At 42.7% G+C, this 26,079-nt stretch overlaps 1 protein-coding gene across 1 annotated transcript in view; it reads right to left on the bottom strand.

Moving 5' to 3' along the window:
• Positions 1 to 8,167: 8,167 nt before the first annotated feature.
• LOC112106591 (unconventional myosin-Vc) overlaps positions 8,168 to 26,079 on the bottom strand; it is a 50,545-nt gene continuing 32,633 nt past the window's right edge. Inside the window, exons 28-39 of the mRNA XM_026648293.2 lie at positions 22,553 to 22,646; positions 21,530 to 21,590; positions 19,489 to 19,654; positions 18,544 to 18,631; positions 17,929 to 18,027; positions 15,393 to 15,547; positions 14,074 to 14,163; positions 12,391 to 12,541; positions 10,713 to 10,995; positions 9,429 to 9,603; positions 8,764 to 8,844; positions 8,168 to 8,525 (exon numbers count right to left, since the gene is read on the bottom strand). Coding sequence (XP_026504078.1) covers positions 8,373 to 8,525; positions 8,764 to 8,844; positions 9,429 to 9,603; positions 10,713 to 10,995; positions 12,391 to 12,541; positions 14,074 to 14,163; positions 15,393 to 15,547; positions 17,929 to 18,027; positions 18,544 to 18,631; positions 19,489 to 19,654; positions 21,530 to 21,590; positions 22,553 to 22,646 — 1,596 coding nt within the window. The 3' untranslated portion in view covers positions 8,168 to 8,372. The remainder of the gene's footprint in view (positions 8,526 to 8,763; positions 8,845 to 9,428; positions 9,604 to 10,712; positions 10,996 to 12,390; positions 12,542 to 14,073; positions 14,164 to 15,392; positions 15,548 to 17,928; positions 18,028 to 18,543; positions 18,632 to 19,488; positions 19,655 to 21,529; positions 21,591 to 22,552; positions 22,647 to 26,079) is intronic.

Here is a 26,079-nt window from a genome sequence, read left to right as displayed (position 1 = left end):
ACCATGACTTGTACCTCTATCATGGAATAGTTTGGCCAGCTGCTCACTCTGAATAGTTGTCATGATGAACAATAAGAATGATTGGATATAGAATTATCCTACAAGAGTGAAAAAACAAAAACATGATGCACGGTCCCTTTTAGGCATCTTGTGCTCACCATAAATCCCAAAACTAGATTGGTAAAGAAAGACCTCAGAGATAAAGGGTGATCTAGCATAAAAGCCAGTTGGCCTAATGGACTGAACACATGACTGGGGACCAGGAATTCCAAAATTCTATAATCCCGCATCTGCCACTGACTGGCATAGCTTTGGAAGAATCACATAGGACTAGATTTTTAAAATTCCATGTGAGCAATTGAGTCCTATATTTGTATCTGTAATTAACTGTTTGGATATGGAAATCTGGTAATTGCACATGGAATTGACCAAAGACATGAAACTAACTAGCCAGTTATGCCCACAAATTACTGATTTCTGTACAGTTATGAAAAATGCATTGCTAAGTAGCATTGCACAATTAAATGCTTGTGCATATTTTCATGTACAAAAGCATGCAGGCAATTTAAAAAATCAGACCCATCATCAGTTTGTAGCTAAGCTTCCCTGTCCGTGAACCTACATTTCCCCCTAGCTCATTAGTTAATGCTTGTACAGAAGTTAGAAGATGGAAAGAGCTATATAAATGCCAGTTATTGATATGAAAGCCTTTATTGCAAAATAAATATGCACAAGCAAGATGCAGCAAGCCCTGGTGCTGTTGCCAGTGATCATTCTCCAATTTTAATAGGGAGCCTAATGTACCCTGTGTTATGAGGAATGAATGTACTGAGGCAATTCTTCCTTAAGCATTAGTTTGCTTCCACTTAATAGACTCTGTTATGTCCTAATTCCAAACAGTAAGATTCTGCCTTCTACAGTATGAGCAGCAGAGAGAAAGCTGCAAGAGTCTTAATATGGAAAACAGTCTCTTACTGCAATTTCAGCAGAGGTTTATCAACTCCTTAGAAAAACCAATTGGGTAAACTGGTATTTACCCACTGTTGGCCAAGTAGGACCCAGATAAAGTGGCATATTCAAAGTCAAGAGAAGCAAATGGATAGAGGAAGAGGTCTTTTGTTTTATAGCCATTATATCTAAACATATTCCTCGTCAGTTTGAATGTATTAGAACGTGCAAGGTTTCAGTAGATAAGCTTTGCTCACTGCATCATACACAGCTGCTATTTCAGCATTCTCACTCTCCGCCAAAGCTCGGACAGTGCTTTATAAACACAGCAAACGAAGCCTCGCAACATTCTCGTGAGGATCTTTGTACCCGCCGCTGAACTGCAGCAACGTGACATTGCTCAATAACACAACACAAGTTCAGGGTAGGAAGCAAAGAAGAATACTTTCTCCAATGAATACTACATGGGGAATTTAGATAGGCAGAACATAATGACCCAATATGGAACTTGGCCAGGACACCAGTGTGACAGTACCCTTTTGGTAAGAATAGGGATGTAAACTGGCTCCTTACTGGCCAGCTGTGTTCATAGCCTCATTTTTGTGGTTTATCCAGAAGACAGGACCTTCTGACTGCACAGTGCTCTTTACTACAATACTGGGACATTGATTTACAATTAACTCAGAGGGAAGGAAGAGCCACCTATAAATTCTCCAACACATAGGTGTTCCTTGTCAGGCCTCCATCCAAGTACTGAACTCACCCGCACCTGTCTAGCTTGTGAGAAATGAAATGATCCTTGTACAAAGCAGTATGGCTATAGATCATGTAGAAGTTCAGGCAGGTTGTGGATCACATTCAGGTTCACTATGGTAGTTTAAGAAAGACATATCTGCTGGTCTCTTATGAAACAGCTACTTACAAAAACCTCATGGGGTTTCATCCAGTGTTTATTTTTTAAGGCTAATGGGCAAAACTGAGGTCTGATGTAATTCCACTGACCTCAGTGGAGTTGTGCATGGTTACACCAGGGCTGAATTTGGTCTGGCACATTTTACTTGCAGAGTTAGTGTGTGTGATCTTTTACCATATATGTGAAAAAGCAGATCGCCGCTTTCCAACAGGGAGCAAAAGGTTGTCTTTGCCCCACCCCCTCAGAATTCCATCAGGTGCTCCCCAGCTGTAGCTGAGGACTGGGTCTCATGGTTTCATAGCCCACTAATGTCTACTGAACACATCTGAGAATACATCTGACCCCCAATTTTCACATTATTTACTTTTGTGTTCTCTCTGGCAAAGGCTGTAACATACCATTTCCACACATAGCGAACAGTAGTTGAGTTGTTCTGATTTGATGTAAATTCCCCTGAGGGGTTTCTCTTTGGAGCACTTGTCACAAGGACCAAACACAATTGCCAAAAAGGTCTGGTCACACATCTTTGCTGTGGGACAGACCTGAAAGAGACAGAGGAGAAAGGGGGAGTGCATTACAGTCACATGACAAACCTTTCCCGTAACCTCCCAGTAGCTAATGGATCTTAGACAATATATAGACAGCTGTAGGCTGGATAAGCTCTTAGCGGCTTCTCTCTAAAGCTTGATAAACTGTCACTAGCACATGCCCTGAAATGATATTTTTATGCGGAAACAAACAGCAGCATCCTTTTGCTATAGTGCATGGAATATTTTTTCTATTTGTAATGTCTTATTCTGGGTTTTGGTTTACGTAATGGCAACAGAATCTTAATAATCAAATGACATGTAACAATGGATTAAACTTCAGAAGGGCCCGGCCTTTACCAAAATTGATTGTTTTTCCACCATATATTTTAAGCCGTCTGTCCTATCCATGACCATTTTCAAAACTGAAAAGGTCCCAAATGCTTTCACTAGCTGTACAAAATATGAACAACAATGAGATGGTTTGAACAGAAATTGGCATTTCAGGATGCTGGAACATTTTGAACCCATTTTTTGTTCATGTAGCCAGAGTCATTGCTGTGACTGAAGACGTTTAAAGAACTTTCCCCATCTTCAACACGGAGTGAAAAATTACTGCTTTAAAGGCAGGAAAATGAGACAAATGCATAGAACATTCTCATGCAAAATAAGGGGTATTGAAAAATTTAGGCAAGTAAAAAAAGACCTGATTCAATATTCTGTGAAAAAATAATTAAAAAAATGTTACACAGATGTGACACAATGAGATTAGTGTTGATTACCATTATAATGTTTTACAAGGGCAAAGCAAAATATGACTAAGAAAGTGAACTCACGTTTTGCTAGTTTCATTTTGCATTAAAAAAACCCCCCTCTTATATTTAGGGCCTGATCCTGCCACTCATGCTCAGATTGAGTTGCACTTTTCTCCTGAAGCAGTTCCATTCATTTCAATGGGGCTACCAGAGGAGTAAGATATTAACACCCAATGGGTGAAATCCTGGCCCCACTACAGTCAATGGGAGTTTTGCCATTGACTTCATTGGGGCCAGGATTTCACCCAAAGTGTGTAAAAAGGGCAGAAACCAGCCCATACATGATCTAAAATGCATGACATGATGATCTTGAAGTTTGGTCAACTTTGAACCAAATTCATGAATTCAAATGGGCTTATTTCCCCCATTTAATGAAAACGAACATCTTAGGTGGCATTAAAGGGAGGTTCTTAATTTAATATTTTATGAACACTGGGGCTGATGCTGCAGCCTGTCACTCACACAAGTAGTTTCTCTCATGCAAGTATCCATTGCCATTAGTGGGACTACTCATGTGAGTAATGGCTTGCAGAATCAACCCCATGGTGATTATACTACTCATTATACTGGAGATCAAAGGACTCTGGCCAAAATATTCAAATATGGGTGCCTAAAGCTAGACATTTAAATCAAGGTGTCCTGTTATTCAAGGGTGCTGAGCATTAGCAGTCCCTGATGAGGGCAATGGGAGCTGCTGTTGCTAAGCATCTATGACAATTGGGCCACTTTGGGTAGGTGCCCTAACATGGATTTAGCTGCCTAAATGTAGGCACCCAGGTTTGAAAGCACTGGTTATGTCAGGTTTTGATAGAAAAGCTTTCCCTTCAGGAGTAGTGTAATATGAAAGTATGTTAACATTCTACAGTCAAAAATGCTGAACAAAATAAAACCACTGGTGTTAAAGAGACAGATATTTATTACACGCACACAACAAAATTTAATGAAGCAAAAGTTTTGAACATAAAATGGGCAGCATTCATCCTTAGTGAAACTCTCATGAATTCAAGGGGGTTATGCATCAAGGATGAATCAGGCCCGATGTCAATGTCACTTCAATAACTACTATACAATATACAGTATACATGGATGAGAAAAGCTAATAAAATTCCCAGTTAATTAAGAATTAGTATCAGATATTGGTATCAGGACCTCATCTGATATTTGACATTCTGATAAACTAATTTGAAAATACAGTGCCCTTTGCGATAGTTATTTCCCTACCGTTTAAACAGAGCTGGCTGAAAAGATCCCAACTTCAAACATCCTGCTACACCTTGGCCTGAGATTTTTCAGACCTATTATGTCATCAAACATTTGTGGTAGCCGTTTAAAAAGGGTGACCTGGTGAAATACACATTACCAATGTGGTACTTGCAGAGCAGATATTGTATGCTAAATGTTGCAAATGAAGATAGAAAATTACCTACCTGTTCACAGGACAAACCCTGGACACTTCAGAAGAGGAGTAAATAAGCTGCGTGTAACTGGAAGTGTAGAAGGGCAACCTTAATACTAATCATCTACTTAGAGGGGTATTAAAGCTCAGCTTCTAGTTTCCTACTGTACTATCTTAGTTCAGCTAATGTTCCAAGGGCTAGAGGTTTTACCCACAAATCTCTGGACAAATCTCCCACTGACATCCATGGGGATTCAGACTAAGGAACAAGGTAAGCGTAGGATCCTACCTTTTAAACACACCAGGTTTTGCCCTCTCTGCTCCATGTAGTTGCCAGTATTTTAGTTTCCAAATGTTAAAGTTCAAAAGAGCTGACTGTGTGAATGGCTGCATAGTATCTTTCCAACCACTGCAGATGCCAGGTTGCCAATGTAAATTCTCCATATATTTTCCCTCAAACTTTTAATGATAATTAAGACAAGGAGTGGTGGAGGAGAAATGGGAAAGGAGACCAACTCATTGATGTAGGCAGGAGCCTGGAAATTGAAAGGAGCCAGGATGCAAAAAGAATTCCAGAGGACAATGTAACTGTGTAACTACATACAGTAAGCATGTAAGTGCTTGAATTTGTATCCACTGAAGCCACTGGGAGTGTTGCCATTCATACCAACAGAGATGGGGCAGTCCCTAAGAGCAGAGTAGTATTACCCACCATGAGGCTATTATTTCTGCCTTCTTTCTCATTCTTAGACATAGATCCTTCCTCTCAATAAATCAATCAATCAAGATTTTCTTCTTGTTGTACATAGTGTTAGCTGTTTTTTTCACTCCTAAGTCTGGGAGAAACAGTTTAACACCAAATTGCCACATTTCCTCCCTGTAAAATGACTGAATGCTTTTCACCTACAGATGTATGTGTCTTGAATAGCATATCTGCTACGTGAATATCAGAGTGGGTTAAGATTTTACACAGGCAGAAGTTAGTATATGATATGCATATGGCTTCAGATACTCTTTATAACTCTAAAAAAAAGTATGTAGGTTACAGCAACCAAACTTGTCTGTTTCCATAATATTTATTACAGAAATTAATTAGCAATCAGGGACACCACAAATATCAGATTTTGAAATATGCTATGCTGCAGTCACAGTGATTGATGTAATACCTAAATGGAGACTTAATGGTTTAATACATGACCTACCATATCCACCAAGCCTTACATAATTTCAAGTGACTTCTTTCAAACATTTTAGTACTAAAACATAAAATATCTTTATTACAAAACTTAAATGATTTCAAAGTGATTTAAAAGATATTTAACATGTGGAAAATGTTAGCCTACCTACATGCTTAGGATACTGCGTATACTTTTTTTTTAATGCTTTTAAAAATATATACACCATTCTTGCTCTATGTGCTTTGCATATATCACTATTCATATTAGTAACTATCAGAGGTGGTTCCATTTTTAAATTCTCATATGCAGTTATGCAAAATTAACAAAGTGCAGAAATACTGTAGCAAAACATTACAAAAATATTTTGTCATTTCTTCATATGGGTAATGTTTAAATTAACGGAATTAAGTTAAAAAGTACTTAAATATATCAATGCAACTCAAACTGGTCCTAGACCACAGAGTTCTATGCCCTACTTACTACAGAGTTCACTTTTAATACACTAATAAGTTCTAATACACTGACTAGTAAAACATCATTATCTGTCTAGGTTTTTATAAGGTCACCCATCACCATGGTGTCTGAGTGCCATTACTTCAATCATTTTTACAGGGTACACTATTAAATAAATTATTACATATTATTTGTTGTGTGCTGGCTGTGGGTGTGATGCTGCACAGGGCAGAGGAGACAAGGTCCCTGCCCACAAGGAGCGTACTGTCTAAATGAAATAAATATGAACAAATACTAAGAAATCAGGTTGCATCTGTGAGCACGGACATACCAGGGGAGCTGCATTCAGTCACTACTCTCAGAGTAGGCACATGCACAAGGAGCTGGCCAGGGGGCTAGTAGTACAGCTGCAGGTATTGTCTTCTTGCACACTTCTGGCTACTCAGCTTCCCTTCAATGCCTAACCCTTGTCCGAGTGTAGGGTTATTCCCCATCCCCCTCCTCCTCACCAGTCTGGAGCTGGGGAGGAAGATTCCCCCCAAACTATTCCCTCTTAGCGGCTTCCTCCTCACCTCAGGTCGTGTCACCCTTTTCCCTTGAAGAAAGTTTAAAAACAAAATAACCACCCCCCCACCTCTCCTCAAATTTGTACAAATGCTTTGCAGGTCATCTTAGAGCCATTGCTGCAAACAGTTACTACTGGGTGCAGTCCCACTGACTTACCACCTGTGGTGAACACAACCCTCTGTAATAAGTGCTGGCAGGATTGGGCCCTTGTCCGTCTATCCAGGTTCTCCTACAGCACCCATCACTGTGGCAAGTGAACATCTCCCAAAGTGATGAGCTGTACAAATAAGATACGCTGGCGTTCCCTTGGTTGAGTTTTAAAGGTGGAACACGCAGGATGTTCTGCAGAAGCTTGAAATATTCTTTCCATGACATGCAGTCTAATTATGCTCGTATTAATCTCAATTGTTATTTTTCCTAAATCACCTCCAGACTATTAAATGTCACTGCTCGAAATGCAACAGTCTCCACCAACCTGTTTGTATTCTTAGCACCTGATCATCAACAACAACAAAAAATAAAAAAGACGTGGGGAGGTGAATGGGCTCTCTAGGTGTTTTGCAATTACATGACACTAGAGATGGGTCCAAGTCCAACCCTAAACCCACCCCCGTTGGAAGGAACAAAAGTTTAAAATGCAAACCTGGATTTTGATCCCAATTTTACAGCTGGCTTTATCACTGTAATGGGCTGAACCAAAACCCCAGACTTGAATACCCCTGAATTTTGCAAAGGGGAACTGAACTCTGCCTCCAAATTAAGTGTCTCAGCCCCAGCTCTACTTTAAATGGATGCTGATATGGTCTCCTCTGCCTGAACTATAATGTCTGAGTGAGCAAGTCAGCACGCATATGAAAAGGCCAACATGGGTCTGCAGAAGCACTTCTCTCCCTCATACTGACATCAGAGCTGTCCCCACGGTCAGTGTAGTAATTTGCATTGGCTTTTTAAACTACTGTAGGAAGACCTTCCATTTTCTATTGCTCCACTCTTCTGCGGGCACAAAACAGTAATTTTATTCTTGTTTGTTGTTAGACTCCCTTCACAGATGGAATAATGAATGCCACAGGAAATCTAACTGGGTGAAGACTGCTGCAAAATAAATCCATCATATCAAGCCAATGAGAGGAATTCCTAGGGAAAACATCTCACATGTGAGAGAAAACAGCACCATGACAGTTTATAACATAGTAGTTGTTACCCCAGGAGAGAGATCGAGCATGTTGTTCCCTTACTGGTGATCTGTCAAAGAACATGGAGCACCAATACAAATTTGTCTCAAACAAACTTTCTTCGTAGGGCTCCAAAACTGTAAAGTGCATAGCTGCTGGATATAGTATCGCCCTTTGTAAAATGCAGTGGAGAATGGACAATACTAAGAAAGAAAGGAAGGGTTTTTGTAGGCTGGCATATGCTTTATTCCTACTGCTGATGTCCTGATTCCAAAGTAGTTTTTAAAAGTATATTCCATAGTAAGCCACTGCACTATATCCCAGTTGTGGGGAAATGAGCCATAAAAGTTTGCTGTTCATTTAGTCTTTGAGGACAGGGTGGCAAATCCTTTTTATTTTTGTATTACACTCTTGTGAGAAAGCCAAGTTTGAAACTGCTGGGAATTTGTATAATTTCCAAGGCATGTGGAGATGGGGTGTAAGGAAATGTCACTTGAAAGAGATATTTGGTATCTAGCATCAATTGTGGAATATCCTCTCGATTATTGAGCATAGCCTGCAAATAGAACAAAGAGAGATTTACTGTCAAGAAGATACGAAGTGGTAAAACCCGAAAAGGCTTGCTTTCTCATTATTCTAATGATTTTTTTTGTCAGTCTCAAAGGGTACAGAAGAGCAGTAACTTTTGTTCTGGTTTGAATTTAAAAGCCAAGTATGAACACGTACCATTGTAAACAGTGTGTGCAAAATATCGTAACTTGAATGTGTGTGTGAAAATAATGTAAGGCTCTTACCTGGACTTTGCGAACAAACGATGGGGACACTCTTTTCTCAAAATCATCTATAGGAGTGTATGAATTGAGGATCTTTACTATCTGCATAAATGATAAAAGACTTTTAATAATTGTAACCCATGCCAGAAAAAAGGAACAGTTTGAAAGGAAGAGGCATTAAAATTATGCTCCCATCCATATCTAACCGACTGAGGGCACTGTAAGCAATTGTACTGTGAGGAGATAGATTATTAACTGGCAAACTAGTGAGTGATTCTGTATGTGATAATTGCCTAGGCTCATCCCCAAACGTATCAGAGAGGAGAAGGGTGAAGTGGGTAGATGGTGGAAATGGCTGAACTGATTAAAGGAAACCCATTAAGGAAAAAAAAGTTTTGTGACAGACAAAGGAAATGATAGTGGAGAATAGAGAAGAGGACAGGTCTGGAGCAGGACCCAGACGGAACAGGGCAGATAGGCATCCAAGCCAGAAAAGTAGAAAATACAAACAAAGGAATCCGAGAATCAAACATTACAGCTGGGGAGGCCTGGGTTGGAACATTTGGCAGGAAGGAGCCGTTATAAAAGTGGGATGCTCATCACCGTCTGCAGCCAGGATTATTTCACACATGAATTATAAGATTCTGCAATTGGTGCTGCCAACAGAAAATGACAGAGTTTATTACCTGCACAGCAGACAGGGATGTGCAGTGTTCATATATCTCCTTTGCATCATCGTCTGTGATCTTTTTGACCTGAAGGAGCCAGGCTGCCTGAGAGAGAGGTTCCAAAGTTTCCTTGGCAGAACTGCTCTGCAGATTCTTTTCTTTAAGCCATTCTTCTAAGTAGCTGATATTACATCTGGGTTAAATCAAACACAAGCATAGCAATGTCAGTTTCCCTTCACACACTAGTAATAATAAAGCAATCTGCAAATGAATGTCATTAAAGAAACACTGTCAGTTTAAAATTCATACGTATTAAGCAAAAAATATCTTTAGAAAACACCCCCCCTTAGATTATTAAAACTGACTAATTTAAAAATCTGATTTCCCTTTCATCATTTTATCCTGTTCACACTTTGTATTTCACAAACTTTGGACAATGACAGTTTCTTTGTTGTTTATACAAAGGCCCTAGTCAGTTTCATACATTAGTAGGATGTGGCAGCATTACATGGGATTGTGTTAAAATACTGCTATTCCTTTAAAAATACACTTTCACAGCATCCTCAAGAGAGCCAGGAGATGATAGCAACTTTTGCACATTCCCAGCCTGGACCAGATTCTCATAATTGATGACCTATAGGTGAAAGCCCCTGTCTCCCATTGCCACTTTCCCGGACGATTTAAGGCCTGTAGGCTTTATCTATTGATTTTCTTACAGCTCTGTCTCCAGACTGTCTAATGGGATGTAACTGAACTGCAATGATTTAGGAGCATATTCTCCTCCTGATCCACATAAGGGCAAAAGGAAGAGGAGCCCTCAGCCAAACCCCTGCTGGATTTGCACCTGATTCTTGTCTCATCATTAAGGGTGGGAAGATAATTCAGCAATTCTGCCAGTCGGGGAATGTTGTATCTGCTCTCCCCAGTAAAATCCACTATAAAATGCCTCTGTGTGTAAATTAGCATGGCAAGAGCCATAGATGTGTTGCATTTATTGTCCCCTTTAACCTGCTCCAGAATGTTCAGGGGCTTCTGAGTCTCTGCCCCTCCAGACTGTACTGCGTGTCCCTCTATTAATGTTACATGTAAAGTACACTTGTGATAAGCACTGTATCATGGAGTATGCTAGGATCAGCAAACGAATTCACAGAAAAGTTAAAATCTACCTTTTCAAACCAGAGGGACAAAAATAATCACCACGGAATGTTCACAGTGTATCCAATGGCACAAGTGATAGAACTACAGTAAGTTAAAAAATCCCCTCTCTCAAAAAACTGCTTGCTGAATCTTTATTGGCTTTACCTTATCTGCATTCCTTTCCTACAAGAGCACATGTCCTTGCGGAGGAAAAGACTATTAAGGGTGACAGCTCCAATCAGAAAGAAAAGCTGCTTCACTGCCTGCTTTAGAAGCTCGGTGTCCAAGCCATTCTGGCACATTGTGCTATAAAAATAGCTGAGCTGTTGCAGGATGGAGGTCATTGTGTAGGTATCGGTGTCGTCTATACTAGAAGAACGTTTACGGAATCCTGTAGGTTTCATGCCAGAAATTCCTTGGAGACTTTCATGTTCAAGCATACCTGGTACTGAAAAGGCAAGAGGAAATCATGTGTAACACCAACAACATGTAGGGTCCTTTTAATATGGTAATTTGGTTTTGGGAACAAATATTTTCAAGCTGTATCGTTTAAAGTTTTTAAACTGCAGTTTCTCATTACTCCAGTAATAAAGGAGGACGGGGTTTGCATGTGAAAATTGTGTGTGCTTTCAGGCTAGATTTCAAGAACCTCATCTTTATGTGGCAGCTCAGTACGGTAGCCCAAAAGGGAGAAGGGGAACACTGTAGATGAAGGAAGCCATTCCTTGCACCACATCAAACAAGATTAGCATTGTTAGACCTTTTGGGTAGATCGACACTCCTGCTTCTTTGGGTGGTGTCTAGCGTACACTCCTGCATAGCCCCCCAGCATAAGTATAAATAGCAGTACAGCCGGTGAGGCACGGTTTAGATAAGTAGAGTAAAGACACGCCGGAAGGGTGCTGGTATGTATGTGAGTACATATCCTACATCATCTCGACTTGTCCAAGCTGTGCCTGCCTGTCTAGGCTACTATTTTTAGCAGTGTAGTGTCCTGCTGCCTCCCTGCTGCTGGAGCCCTTCTCTGCAGCCTCCCCTCAGCTAGAGGGGGAAAGGCTCTGGCAGGGGGGAGGCAGCGAGGAAAGGCTCTGGCAGGGGGGAGCTGCTGAAGCCTTTCTCTGCTGCCTCCCCTCTGCTAGAGTCTCTCTCTGATGCGTGTAGCTACATGCTGCAGTGTGCATGCAGCCTGTTTTTCACTGCAGCAAATAGCTACATGTACTCCACGTGACGACACCAGTGGTGCGTAATGTAGACATAGCCTTAGTGTGAGGTAATTTGAGAAAACTAAAACAAACAAACTACTGTCACACTATCATGAATAATTAGAAAAACGCCACTGTAAAATGTCTAGTGAAAACAGCAATACAGAAATGCTTAATAGCTTGCCTTCGGCTTGGCTGGTTAGAAATAGAGGGGGTGGGGTGGGAAAGGACAGGATGGAAGTAGAAGCAGAAACATGTTATGCAATATTTCCTATCTGAAACCCACCTTTTTAGGAAAATAAAATCAATCAGCCCCCTCCCCCTTCAGACCTGTCACGTGTTGCTAAACACTCAATTTATACATTGTCCACGGCTGCCCTAGCTAGCCCTTTGTGCTCCGGGGCCATGCCCACACTGAGAAACACTGCTGCAAGGGGGAAAAAACATTCAAACTTCTGGTGACTGTACAGTCAATGTACACAGATGTATAGATATGTACACACATACGTGTGTGTGTGTGTGTGTGCGCGCGCAACAGGGCATAGTTTACCCCTAGTCTTTTGTCTCTGTATAAGATTTATTCAAATACCTTAGAAGCTACTAGTGCATTTATTTTCAATGGTCATTTTCTTCCTTCTTACCTATCATTGGCTGAATGTTATTCTCCATTACAAGAATGAATTGGTGATAGATACGAATGGCCAAGTCACTAAGAATTTGTCTGTATTCTGAAAGATCAAAATGCTTCAAACAGTTCATCTTCTGACGTGGAGTATTTTGCTTCATGAATTCCTGAAAGACAGTTGTAAATGTATCAATATGACAATGCTGTTAATGCCATCATTATCAATAGATCTGAACAGTGCTACACATGAACTACATTAGTGAGTTCTGTGTGTATGCATCCAGACTCTCAAAATGAGTCTAAGTTACTGCTGTCTTGAGACACTGCTACTACCCATGGATTTCATCGACATCAATAGACACATTTTTCTACTTAATGCTCATTCGGTGTCTGATCAAAAAACCCAGTGTAGCTAAAGGAAAGACTCACATTGACTTCAGTGGGCTTTGGATCAGGTGCTAGATCATTTACTTGGAAAGTGTCAGATACTTTTTGCAGGAAAATCACTCTCTTGTTTAAACTGTATGAGAGAAAAATTCAAATGTGCCTCTTCAATTTTTTATGGTTTCAAATGCTCTCATTTTGTACTTTGTAATGTAATGTACTCTGATATGAATATTAATACGGCAGCATTTTCAGCCTCTCAAAAACAGGGTTAATAATAGGTTCCAACAGCTGACAGACAACATCAGCAGCTCAGGATTTTTAAACCTGACCCAAAGTCCCACATCTGAATTTTGTATCTTCGTAATGAGAAGAAAAATCCGGGATTGAAATGCTTTTAAGCTCGAGGTTTTGAAATGCAAACTCTCTCAAAGTTTGGAATGTTCAGACTTGCATTTGGTTCATTACAGAGATGAATTAAAGCTGCAAACTTGGATCCAAACCCAGAACCATGTTTTGGGTTCAAACACGCCTCCAATTCTGCAGTTAAATTGTGAAAGAATTGCTCTACATTGCCTTGCCTTTATTTCAGTCAAAGGCCTTTCTGATCAAACTTTGCTATTAACACTATAACCACCAGGGAGAGTATGGCAGCTTGCAGAGTACAAAGAAGTGCTTACAGCTGGGGTTGAGTGAAAGGTGTTTTCACTTTGTAGGGATTCATGAGAATACGGTCTTTTAGTTTCAGACCATATGCGTTTCTATCCCTCATTCATCAAGTATCACTTTGAGTTTGGGGTTTAAAGAACCGAAAACTAGCAATGAAATTCAGCTTCATCTGGTTTAAGATGAAACTGACTATTTTACTACCATGTGTCTTTGATTTCATTCGGAGTTGTAACTTTACTTATTAATCAAATGGTAACAATGTCTGCCTGAAGCAGTAACAGCTGAGTGAAAGAAAAGGTGAAAGTTATTTTTAAATACAACTAGTTGAGCTCCTGTGGTCCTGTTCAAATTAAACAGAAGATCAAACTAAGCAGCAAATGGATTAAATGGCACCCAAAGTATGTAACCGTTTCTTCCTTCTTGCTTTAACAACTGTTTACTGTTAGTGTTTCAAACATCTTCCTAAGCTCCTTTGGACAAGCTGTTCTATTCCATTGGATCACCTCTAAGCCAAAAATCACTAGTACAGAAGGATATGAATTTCAGGCCCTTTTGGTGAGATGGTCCCATCTTATGATCCCTGCCCCATTTGGTTATAAAATTCAGTGAAATTATGTAAAATGTGAAGTGATGAAATTATTCCTACCTCTTCCCCGCTGTATTGTTTCAAACAGTTAAGAAAATGATATGTATTGGAGAGCCAAAAGGACAAGATCTCAAAATCTTCAGTGTGTTCCTAAACAATGACATATAAAACAACCTTTTTAAACAACATGATCCCTTAAAGTTTAATTTGATTTTATTATTGAAACTTATGACCAACACAGAGTTAGTGCAGTGAAAGGAGCAAACAGTATCTGTAAAGCACTATCTATATACAAAGTGTGCCCATGTCTACAATGGCCTTAAAATTTTTGTTTGTATATAATTTAAATGCAGTTGTACCATGGGTTGGCTAAACAGTGTGTTTGGGGGCTCCAAAAATTACTGGAAGTCTTACTGCAAAAGGACTCAACACTGTATGCATACACAACTGAAATTCAATTATATGCACGTATTGCTTTGAAATTCATCTGTTGGGCCTATGTAAGTTACAGATGTGTTTAAACATGGATCTTGGTAGCAAGGTGCTGACATGCTTTCCTTGCCCAGTGTAAGAGGTGAACTGGATTATAAATTTGTTTACAAACTTGAGTTGTAGGTTCTGTCTATACTACAAGTTAAACTGCATAAAACATGTTTCACTTCCATCTGTGCCACAAAACAGAACTGTGCCTTTTGCTTTACTGGGTCACTAGGCCACAACGTAATATCCAGGTATTGCCATGGTAGAATTTGTAGTGCAGATGGGACCACAGACAGAGGGTCCTAGCTTATAGCATGGTTTTGTAAGTTGGTTTACAACATGTTTTTTTAGGATTCAGATCTATTAGTGCCATGCTAGCAAGAACTGTGTATACAATTACACCGTTGGAACTGTAGTGGCAATAGCACCCTAGGTTCCACACAATGCAGTCTTGTAACAAATACACTCTTCAAACCTCATTTCTGTCCAAAAAGAAGCCCAATATCTCATGTTTGGCAATACCTCATGCAACAAACTCTTACCATGGCTGAAAACATAGTAAAACATTTAGCTACTAACTTTTAGATGTACTGTATTGGATGTTATGTTTCCATTTTGTAAGCTTCTTGGGAGAGGGCAATCTTTATGTAGTATGTATATACTGTGCTAGCACAATAGGCCCTTTACCCCTGGCTGGGATCTGTAGGCGCTACTGCAGTGCAACTACCAACCAAAGCATTGTCACCATCTATGATATTCCTAACTCCGGAGGACCCGTGGATGACAAATATCAACATTTTTCCATGTATGATGTGTGCATGTTGTAAGCCCGTAAGTGCATGTACAATGAAACCAATAAAATAGTGGAATAAAGCAAAATATGCAAGAAATATTCCTACCTTAATAACTTGTTTGATACCATTAGTGGTTATACTCATGAAAGATTTCAGCATGTCACCATCATTCAGATAATCTGCATATCTCACACACATGAACAGGATGTAAGCTGGGAGGCCCGGAATCATATTTACTACCACTCCACGTGGCTTTAGATCTGAGCAAAGCAGAGTCAAAGCGGGTGTTCATTACACATTGTAGATACAAAGGTAGTATCACCATCTAGTCTTACTTAAATAGGTAAAAAGCACTGGATTAATTTCTAACCACGCTCTTGATTAACCAGTTTGTGGATGAATTCTCTTTTCCTTTATAATTACTAGAGCTGCTCAGGAAACTGCCATCAGAATGACTTCCCAGTGCCGAATTCGCCATCTGCAAAATTCAGATTTTCTGTCAGAAAATCATTCCCAGCACCATGGCTCACCCACTCCTTGGCAGCCCAGGTTTTCTGTCTCCCGGGCAACCCACCAGGTGGGCTGAGTTCCCTGCCTCACCCACAGCTCCTGCAGCCAGCTGCTGGGGAGCTGGTGCTCCATAAACTCCCAGCTTCCCACTGTGGGGGAGATGAGGATTGGCAGTGGCCAGGTGGGCTGCAGGGGAGCTGGGTATGCCCGAGGAGCACTGGCTCTCTGGCACACAGTTAGGCAAGGGAGGCAGGGAGATGTTTTAGAGAAATTCCATTTCAGTTCTTCTCAAAATGTCCCCTCTCATAGAAAATTTCACATGTCCAACTTTTGGTTCCGAATCAGAATGGATTTTTTCCAGGAGCATGAAATTTTCTGCAGGACAGAAATGTTGGTTCTTGCTCAGCTCTATTATTACAATGCAATACATTTCCATTTGTCATCCCTCAGAAAAATATATAAAAAAAAAAGTTTTGCAGATAGGTAGGAAATACTGTAATAAGTTTATAAAGTACAGTATGTCTTGTTCAAGGAAAAAGGAATGGTAATACATGAAGGTGGAGTCGAGCAGAGGAAAAGAAAGCTCTTATTTGAAGCAACAGAGAGGATATAAGTTTTCTTGTACATTAGTTAATGAGGGTCGGGGACCGCATTGAAAACTAGCAGGGTTTACTGTTAAGCACGAGTTAAAGCAAGAAAAAAAAATGGTTTGACGGTGAGATTTAATGAGTGGAAACAACTCAGAGGAAAGGAAAGAATTCCACATGGAAGGAGAAACAGAAGTGAAATTTCAACCACTAGTGAAGGGGATGCCAGGGAAAAAATAGAGGAAACCATGACCCAGAGATGCTATGTCAGGGGTGGGCAAACTACAGCCCGCAGGCCAGATCCAGCATGTCAGGACTTTGAATCCGGCCCGTGGGACTGCCACCCCCGCAGCCAATGGGAGCTTCAGGGGAGGTACCCGCAGGCAAGGGCAGAACGCAGAGCCCTCTGCCCCCCCATCTCCCAGGGGCCGCAGGGTCGTGGTGCCAGCCGCTTCCAGGAGCGGCGTGGGGCAAGGGCAGTCAGGGAGCCTGCCTTGGCCCCCATGCGTGCCGCTGCTATCCCGGAGCCGCTCCAGGTAAGCGGCCCCGGGCTGGAGCCCACACCCTGCACCCCACACTCCTGCCCTGAGCCCCCTGCCTGCACCCCAACCCCTGCCGCACCCCGCACCTCTCCTGCACTCCAACCCCCTGCCCTGAGCCCCCTCCCACACCCCTCCAGCACCCCAACCCCCTGCCCTGAGCCCCCTCCTGCACTCCAACCCCCTGCCCTGAGCCCCCCTGCATCCCACACCCATCCCTGCACCCCAAACCCCTGCCCTGTGCCCCCTGCCCTGAGCCCCCTCGTATACCCCACGCCCCTCCTGTGCCCCAACCCTTTGCCCTGAGCCCCTTCCTGCACACCACACCCCCTCCCACACCCCGCACCCCAACCCTCTGCCCCGCCCCTGCATGCAATTTCCCCACCCAGATGTGGCCCTTGGGCCAAAAAGTTTGCCCACCCCTGTGCTACGCCTAGATATTATGGTGACTGGTGCTAAATAAATACCCTAGATAGATAAGAAGAGCAAGTGGGTAGAAGACTGGATGAGAGACCAAAGAGGAGAGGTCACACAGGCCTGAGTCATACAGCAAGAACAGTCCAATTGAAACATTCTGTATCCATGAAGTTTTGAGAGAAGGGGCTTGTGATTTCAGCAGAGGGGTACAGACAACTTCTAGCAAAGTTCTAGAGATAATGACTTACAGACAAGGTAGACCAGGAAGGAAAATTAAACTCAGGTCCTGGAGTACTCGAGATTTGTAGTTTCAGAAGTGAACAAATAAGAAGATAGACAGTAGAGTCAGAGATATGAGACAAATGAGTTTTCACCAGATAAAATACTTCCGTCTTTGAAACACTTTGAATCAAGCAGTAATAGAAAGTAATAGTATGGTGCCCCTAAGAGTAAAGTGAGAGAGAAGGGAGATAAAGAGATCAAAGTTAATAATGAGTACAACTGAAATTAAAAAATCTTGGAGTTTTTTTAACATGCTATATCGAATATAATTAAATGTGTCTGTAATTCAAAGTGTAACTGAAGTACCAAGGATGAGATTTTTAATAATTCTTGCTTCATCTTCCTTTCTGTACTCCATCATTCCAATGTACTCCTTAGGCACAGCTGGCACATGTGTTTCATTGGCTGTCAAAAGTAAATGTACTCTTACTTACAGGCTAATGTAATGTTAACATGTTAAAATAAACTACGAGAAACATGCAGTTCTTACTGCCAGAAACACTGTAGCTCCTGTTTGCAATAATCATCTCAATTTATGGCTCAAGTATTATCGGTCAATTCCTGCTCATATTACTCACATGAGTAGTCTCACTGACTCCTGTGGGACTACCTGCACTAAACAAGTGAGGCTTTGGCTACCCATCCCAACATTAGTCAGGTTTTCAACCTTTAAAACAACTCTTAGAGTGAAAACTAATTCTGTAAAAAAAAAAAAAAAATGTACACACATACACACACATTTATAAAATGGGCTGAAAAACAGGGAAAACATGTATGAAATTTTTGCTAGTGCTTTCCCATCTTTTGTTGTTGTTGAAAGATTGAATTTCACAACCTTTTGACCCTCTTTCTCTCTCACATACCCATATACCCTCTATTACACATTCAAAACTATTTTAAACTGTAAAAAATAAGTCCTACCTTTTTCAATAGTCTTGGTAAGATTCTTGATCTGATCCTGCAATTTTTTTATTACTCTGTCTTTCATGTCTAACTCTTCTTCAAGATTCTACAATAATCAAATAAAGATGGAGAGTAACTAGTCAATAGACATCTGCTTCTACCTCCACAGAGGGCAATAAAACTGAGATCAGGAGCAATGTTGCAAAGGGGTGCATCCTTACTGGCACTGCTGATGAACCAATCAGACAGCACATGCAGAAATCTGCTCAGTAGCTGGTCTGACATAGGTAAATATTTATCTGGCTCGCTAACTTCATTTCCCTTTTAGAATATTTGGTCCCAATTCTGCAAAGACTTATACTTAATTTTCAGATTGTGAGTAGTCCCACTGAATACAAGCTTGATCCCGCAATCCCTCTGTCCTCAAAATCAATGGGAATTCCAAGCAGAGGCTTGAGAAATGGGGTAACATCGCTCTCACCCCCTCGTATAATATTTAACTGCACTATGCCTTTAAATCTTTTGCTCGATTCGGCTAGACTGTGACTTGAAGCTAGTACCTTGCAGGTTGGATGGTTTAGGAAGAGTTGCACTTCAATGGGAGATTATGGAGGCAAATAAAATATATCTGAGAGCACAGAGGAAGCACACACAACAATGACATGTGTGCCTTCTTCCTCCTGCTGGCCCTGATCTGGGGCAGCAGGGAATAAAGCCATGGGCACGTCCCTCTCCAGCTGGGATTTCCATTGCTACTGTTGGCTCTACAGTTCCTCATTCTCTGCATGCCAGGAGCACAAGGACTGAATCTCTGCCTAGGCCAGTATAGAGATGCCAGGGGGAGGGGCTTTTCCACCCTCTCCTTGTGCAGCTGCACCGGGCTGGGAAATGTCTAGCTCTTACTGTGCACTCTGTATTTGTAACTGTGTTTCGGGGATGGATTAAGAGAATTTCATTCCTCACCATGTTTTCCAGAGTAAGATGAAATGCCTCCTGCTTTATCTTGCTCTTTACTTCATTCTCAATTTCATGTTGCTCCTTTAGGTGATTGTTTACCTCCTGAATTTCTTGGATTGTGACAATCTGCTTCTCTTCTTTTGTGTGTATTTCAGTCTGGTCTTCCAGTGTTCTAGAAATCACAAAAAGTTTGTTCCCTTATTCTTCTTCTCAGAAAGCACAATATTACTTCAAGATGGGTTACATGTTCTGTCTCTCTCAGACACCTACTGAGCTGGCAGCAGGAATTTCCCACCTCACCATTACATCACCCCAGTAGCGAATGGTAGTTGCTAAATACAATATAAGGTTTTAAGTGTCTCTACTCAGCCTATGGCATTAAATCCACATTTCACAAACAGATTTAAAATACGGCTGTCAATTAACTGCCGTTAACGCCTGCGATTAACGCACAGCACAATTAATGCATTAATCGCAGCACGGCAGCATCAGCTGCTCTCTAGAGAAACTAGGTCAGGTCAGGTCAGGCGCAGTAACACAAGCTGCCACCGGAGGGCAGGCGGAAAGAGAAGAGGCTACAGAAAGACTGGTTCTCATGCCAGCTCCAGTGGAGAAGTATTTTTTAAAAGTAAAAACAGGAGAGTGAGGGGTTCGCCTGAGCCACCCCGCCCCTTGCAGGGCACTCCAGCCGCCCTCCCCATGCCTCCCGGGGCTGGGGCTGACCCACCTCCCACCCCCCACATCTGGGGCTGAGCCCCCCCTCCCTAGCGCCGCACTGCCCACGCCGGGATCTGTGCCGCCCACAGCTGGGGCTGACAACACCTCCCAAGCCCCATGTCGCCTGCAGCTGGGGCTGGAACCCCCCCGCCTGAGCCCCATGTCGCCTGGGGCTGACCCCCCCGCCAAGCCCCGTGCCGCCTGCACTAAATGACCTATATCAGTGGCTCTCAAAGCTGGTCCGCCATTTGTTCAGGGAAAGCCCCTGGCGGGCCGGGCTGGTTTGTTTACCTGCCACGTCCGCAGGTTTGGCCGATCGCGGCTCCCACTGGCCGAGGTTCGCCGCTCCAGGCCAATGGGGGCTGCAGGAAGCGGCGCGGGCCGAGGTATGTGCTGGCCGCCCTTCCCACAGCCCCCACTGGCCTGGAGCAATGAATCGCGGCCAGTGGGAGCCATGATCGGCCGAACCTGTGGACGCGGCAGGTAAACAAACCGGCCCGGCCCGCCAGGGGCTTTCCCTGAACAAGCGGCGGACTGGCTTTGAGAACCACTGACCTATATGACAACAAGAAGACTACAAAGTTGGAACTTCTGAAAAATGCACTGGCTGTTGCTTTGACTGGTGATCACTGGACATCCTTGAGCAATCATAGCTATCTTGGTGTCATGGCACACTTTACTGATGCAGCATGGACACTGCAGTCGTTTGCTGTAATAGTAACTCATAACAAAGAGAGACATTATGCTGAAGCACGTGCAGAGCATTTCATGGATGTTGCAAAAGAATGGAATATTCAAGAAAAGGTAACAACAATTAGTACTGACAGTGCACGTCACGTAGAAAACTTGTTGGCCATTTCAAACACAGTCCAGCTAATAGTACAGAGCTAGGAATATAACAAGCTTCAAACGGACAAAAACAAGAACCTCTTGTACAAGATATTCAACTAGGGCTGTCAAGCGATTAAAAAAATTAATCACGATTAAAGTTTTACATTGTTTTCTTGTTAAGTGCAGTTATTCTTTTTTACATAATTCTACATTTGTATGTTCAACTTTCATGATAAAGAGATCGCACTACAGTACTTCCATGAGGTGAATTGAAGTTTCTTTTTTATAGTTCAAATGTTTGTAATAAATAAATAAATAAATATGAAGTGAGCACTGTACACTTTATGTTGTGTTGTAATTGAAATCAAAATATTTGAAAATGTAGAAAACATCCAAAAATATTTAAATAAATGGTATTCTATTATTGTTTAACAGCACGATTAATCGCGATTTAATTTTTTTTAATCACTTGACAGCCCTAATTTAAAATAATATTTACCTTCTTTGACCTTCCTCTGACAGACTGTGATGCACCTGATTAGGCATTTCTTCCATTTTTCCTGTGATGATTAAAAATAAATAAATCCAACAACAAAAGAAAGACCCCTCCCAAGTTTGCTTATTGATCCAGGCTGGAATTTAGTTAATATTTTCTTACGCATAACAACCTCTTCCTATTTCCTTTAACAGTATTGGCTTACAAGGCAAATACTGTATCAAAAAAGTCCTTTGCTTACACAGCAACTGTTTAATAATAGGTCCAGTATGCAATGGGAACAGAGTGCCCATAAAAGGCACAGAATCAGATACCAGCTGGTAAATACTTATAGTATCAGAGCTATTTACAAGGAACACATCATGTAATTAAATGTTAAATAACTGACTATTTCCCCCTTCTGCACTATAGGGTGCTGATTACAGTTTTGGACTAGTGACTTTTGGAACTCTTTCAGTAATTACAATTTGCAATAAAGCTTCATATAAAATGAAAACATTGTTGAGGAACCAAGTGTTTATGAACAAGTGAAAACAGCAAATCTTTCATTGCTATGGGCCAAATCCTGACGGCCAGGATTTTCAGATTTTAAGTTTTTACTTAATCCAAACTCCCACTAAATTCAATGGGAGCTTTGCATGCATAAGGAATCCAAACTTGGCCCACAGTAATGGCATGGGACGTAGTAAATAAACCGCAGCCATGGGAAAGATTCTCTCATGCACCAGAACTCTATTCAGTGCAGGGGAGAAATGGGGAGATGTGGACCAGCTGCAGATCTGACACAATTTAGAGCTGCTGTTAAGCAATTCTAAGTTACGCCAGAGGCATGGAATCTATAAATGACCCACATAATTGGAGGAGTGACACAGCAGTGTTCCACTTTGCCCTCTCCCATCAAAATACCCCCCCTCCATGCTGGAAGGGGACAGGACAGAGTCCTGCCAGTGGCACCGATGTGCTAGTAGGGGGGTCCCCAGGCTCTCTGTACCTGTTTGCAAGACAGGCCCCACGTTGGTTCTTTACCTTTTGTCTTTGCAGCTTGTTCTTGAAGGCGTTGTTCAAGATCCATCTTTTGCTTTTGAAGTTCAGAAATCTGCTGTTTAAAGTCTGGGATCATCTTTATAAAGAGGAAAGAACACATGAATAATTTAGTCTCTCAATAGTTTACTTAAAGTTTAAACAGCTGAATTAGTTTAAAGGAAACTATGTCATGATTTTCATTTTTCCAGTTCAATTTATTTTTAGAACGTATTTCTTATATATTACAAAACACTTCAGAAAGAAATGATATTATAGGCTCCCTTTTTGAAATGCTTTTTCATCTCAGCAACTTCAAATTACATTTTGAAAATATGTCTCCTACGGACTCTTACTTTTTTCCAACCAAAGGAAATAACGTTATACACTACAGAATGCATTTCCTTCTTGGAAATGTATATTCCATTTGTATCAATATCAGTATGGCTCAGGTAGTAGCACTTTCATCTCTCGGTCAGAAGATTTTGTATTGCTCAAGTGTTCAAACAGGGTTTGGACTTATAACAAAAGCTTGTAATTTACTGGCTGTTTTATGTGAATAACTGCCCCTTGGTGGATGGAATATCAGTCTGCTCAAACCTATGGAGCAGTGGGTTTCACCTTTTTTTCATTTGCAGACCCCTAAAAAATTTCAAATGGTGCTGCGGACCCCTTTGGAAATCTTAGGCCTGGTCTACACTAGGCTTTTATGTCGACTTTAGCGCCGTTATATCGAATTAACCCTGCACCCGTCCACACCAGGAAGCCATTTAGTTCGACATAAAGCTCTCTTTAAATCGATTTCTGTAATCCTCCCCAACGAGAGGAGTAGCGCTAAATTCGACATGGCCATATCGAATTAGGCTAGGTGTGGATGGAAATCGACGGTAATAGCTCCGGGAGCTATCCCACAGTGCACCACTCTGTTGACGCTCTGGACAGCAGTCCGAGCTCGGATGCTCTGACCAGCCACACCCCCGGGAAAATTTGAATTCATTTTCATTTTCCTGTCTGGGCAGTTTGAATCTCAGTTCCTCTTTGGACATCGAGGGGAGCTCAGCAGCAGTGGCAACTATGCAGAGCTCTCCAGCAGAGATGGCCGTGCAATCCAATAGAAAGAGGGCCCCAGCATGGACTGATCGGGAAGTCTTGGATCTCATCGCAGTGTGGGGCGATGAGTCCGTGCTTTCAGAGCTGCGCTCCAAAAGAAGGAATGCTAAGATCTACGAGAAGATCTCCAAAGCCATGGCAGAGAGAGGCTACAGCCGGGATGCAACGCAGTGCCGCGTGAAAATCAAGGAGCTGAGACAAGGCTACCAAAAAACCAAAGAGGCTAACGGACGCTCCGGATCCCAGCCCCACACATCCCGTTTCTACGAGGCACTGCATTCCATCCTGGGAGCGGCCGCCACCACTACCCCACCCCTGACCGTGGACTCCGAGGATGGGATCATGTCGGACATGACAGCGGACGGGGAAGAGGAGGAAGGAGATGAGGAGGACGAGGCAGTCGACAGCGCTGGCACCGCTGATTTCCCCGACAGCCAGGAGCTCTTCATCACCCTTACCGAGATCCCGTACCAACCGTCCCCATCCCTTACCCCGGACACAGAATCAGGGGACGGATCAAGCAGTAAGTGCTGTAAACATGTAAACATTTATTTAAAACAGAACGGTAATATTTATACTATTAACAATGTATATTTATAAAAGTGCTGTAAACTAGTAAAAAAATAATCAGGTACAAAACAGGAATATTTACAAAGGTAACAAATGGGTTTTGCATGATTTCTCTGTCTTAGGCTCTTCTCAATTTAGTCCCAAGTATTTTAAAAAAATTTCACAATGTCCGTTACTACATGATTCCCAGGCCCAAGACGCTCCACTCCAAAGTCCCAGTGCACCTACGCGAAAATCCGGTCAATGTGGCCGGGGATCGACGAGAAATCCTCGTAGGAGAACTCCTCGTAGGTCTCGTGGAGGTAGAGCTCAAGCCTGTTGATCAGGTTCCGGGGTAGGGCGATCTTAGTGGGCCCTCCGTGGTAGCAGACATGTCCCCTCCATGCCACAATCAGGTACTCGGGGATCATGGCCCGACATAGCATGGCGGCATACGGCCCCGGTTTCTGCATGCTTTCCCGCAGCATGCGTTCTCTCTGGGTGTCCGGGATCCTCAGGAGGGTGATGTCGCTCATGACGCCCTGCTTTGAATTAGGGAGGGGACTGTTAGTATTGGGACTGCTTTACAGCCACGCGGTGGAGGGAGAGGGGCAGCATACAGGGATCTTTCCCTGGGACAGCCGCGAGGGGGTGGGACAGGGGCAGAGTTGATGCTGTCCTGATTGCTGGCAGCAGAGACTGGCATTGCTTTCAATGTGAAAGGAGGCCAGTGCTACAGCTGGAGTTTTAAGCAGCCACAAGTCTGCGGCTTACCATTATTGCCCGCTCCAGAAGTTCAGGTCTCCAGCCACAGTTCTCTGAACACTCCAAGACCTCCGCAAGTCCACAGGCACTGAAGGCGACGGCCGAAAATTCGACCTTGTCCTGAGTGCGCATGTGAGAGGTGCAGTGCATGGTCTTGTTCACAGAGAAAGACTAGGTTCTTTGTATACAATTTCATTTATCTGTCTCAGGAATTCACTCCCTTTTCACAATTCACACAGACACATCTGCGACTGTCTCCCAACCCAGCCTGTCAGCACACTCCCAGAGGCTAGCGCAGATTAGGCGGAGGAAGAAGAAGACGCGTGAAGACATGTTCACAGAACTAATGGGCTGCTCCCGAGCCCAGGCAGCCCAGCAGACACAGTGGAGGGAGAACTTGTCACAAATGCACCGAGCAGTCATGGAACGGGAGGAGAGGTGGCGTCAGGAGGACCAACAGGCTACTGAAAAGCTGCTTGGACTAATGAGGGAGCAAACGGACACGCTCCGGCGCCTTGTGGATGTTCTGCAAGACCGGAGGCAGGAGGACAGAGCCCCGCTGCAGTCTATCTGTAACCGCCCTCACCCGCCACCAAGTCCCACACCACCCTCACCCAAAGTCCAAAGAAGGAGGGGCGGCAAGGGCCGTTAAAACTTTCAGTCAACCCCTGCAGACTGCTCTAGCACTAGAAGGCTGACATTCCCCAAAATTTCATAAGTCCTTTCCCACCCACCTCACAGAAGCCCCCGTCCAAGTTTCACACCCCACGTTTCATGTCTGGTTCGCAATAAAATGTTTGTTTCTGTCCATTACTGTTTCAGTCAGGTTCTTTTGAGGGAGAGTCTGTCTGGAGGGGGGGAAGGGGCTTGGTAATTGGGCAGGACAGTGACCTTTAGCAGGGTACAGAGGCGGTGTCAGGTCCAGCATCAGGACACATACACAGTGCAGTCACTGGTTACCCTGGTCAGTCTGGGAGGTGTTTTTCATGTTCTCCATTGAAATAACCAGTCCACCAGTGCGGAGCCTGTCATTCCGGGAGTTTAGAAGCATCATTTGCATCAGAACACTGAACCCGCCCCCCGCCACAGTCTGCGTCCCCGGTTTAAAA

The sequence above is a fragment of the Terrapene carolina genome, unplaced genomic scaffold (assembly GCF_002925995.2).
Source record: "Terrapene carolina triunguis isolate 2854851 unplaced genomic scaffold, T_m_triunguis-2.0 Scaffold67, whole genome shotgun sequence".
NCBI lineage: Eukaryota > Metazoa > Chordata > Testudines > Emydidae > Terrapene > Terrapene triunguis.
This window is presented reverse-complemented; position numbering and strand designations above follow the sequence as displayed.